At 47.1% G+C, this 563-nt stretch overlaps 1 protein-coding gene across 1 annotated transcript in view; it reads left to right on the top strand.

Annotated features, from left to right (window-relative positions):
* Positions 1 to 314: 314 nt before the first annotated feature.
* LOC119585913 (flocculation protein FLO11-like) overlaps positions 315 to 563 on the top strand; it is a gene marked incomplete at both ends in the record, with an annotated part of 57,761 nt that continues 57,512 nt past the window's right edge. Inside the window, 1 exon segment of the mRNA XM_037934634.1 lies at positions 315 to 416. Coding sequence (XP_037790562.1) covers positions 315 to 416 — 102 coding nt within the window.

Genomic DNA, 563 nt, shown 5'->3' on the forward strand with positions numbered 1-563 from the left:
CTTGTGTTCCTAGGTTATTTTTATACGATCTCTGTTCTTCCTCGATCGCGGTTGACCGGCAGCAATTAACACCCGACGCCTTGGTTGCAAACACAATAAGCTCTGCCAGGTGTGTGAAGTGGCTCACCCGGCCGTCGGATCGGGGTGTGAATTGTGAATGTCGGCGGTCATCACTTGTCTGTTTATGTCGATTTTGCCTGATTGATATTGCCACTGATTCGTTCGATGGATTTCAGTTGTTTAGTGTATTTTATGTGTAAGCCTTGAGTAATTTTCTTAAGCTTCTCTTTAATGGATTCTGTTCTACGTTGCAGGCTAGAGTGGGTGGAGATCATCGAGCCCAGCTCCAGGAACATCATGTACGCAAACCTGACCACGGGACAGTGTGTGTGGGATCCTCCGGCCGGCGTCCATGTGTGAGTACCTGCCCGCACTACGCCGGGTTTTTCTTTTTCTTTTTTTTGTTAAAGCTGAATGCACAAGGAGATTCTGCTTAAAGCTGAGGCGGAGAGAGGACTATTCAGGGAATTATGTCCTTGGTCATTTAGGTCGTCATAAAAGTC

The sequence above is a fragment of the Penaeus monodon genome, chromosome 20 (genome assembly GCF_015228065.2).
Source record: "Penaeus monodon isolate SGIC_2016 chromosome 20, NSTDA_Pmon_1, whole genome shotgun sequence".
NCBI classification, from domain to species: Eukaryota; Metazoa; Arthropoda; class Malacostraca; order Decapoda; family Penaeidae; genus Penaeus; species Penaeus monodon.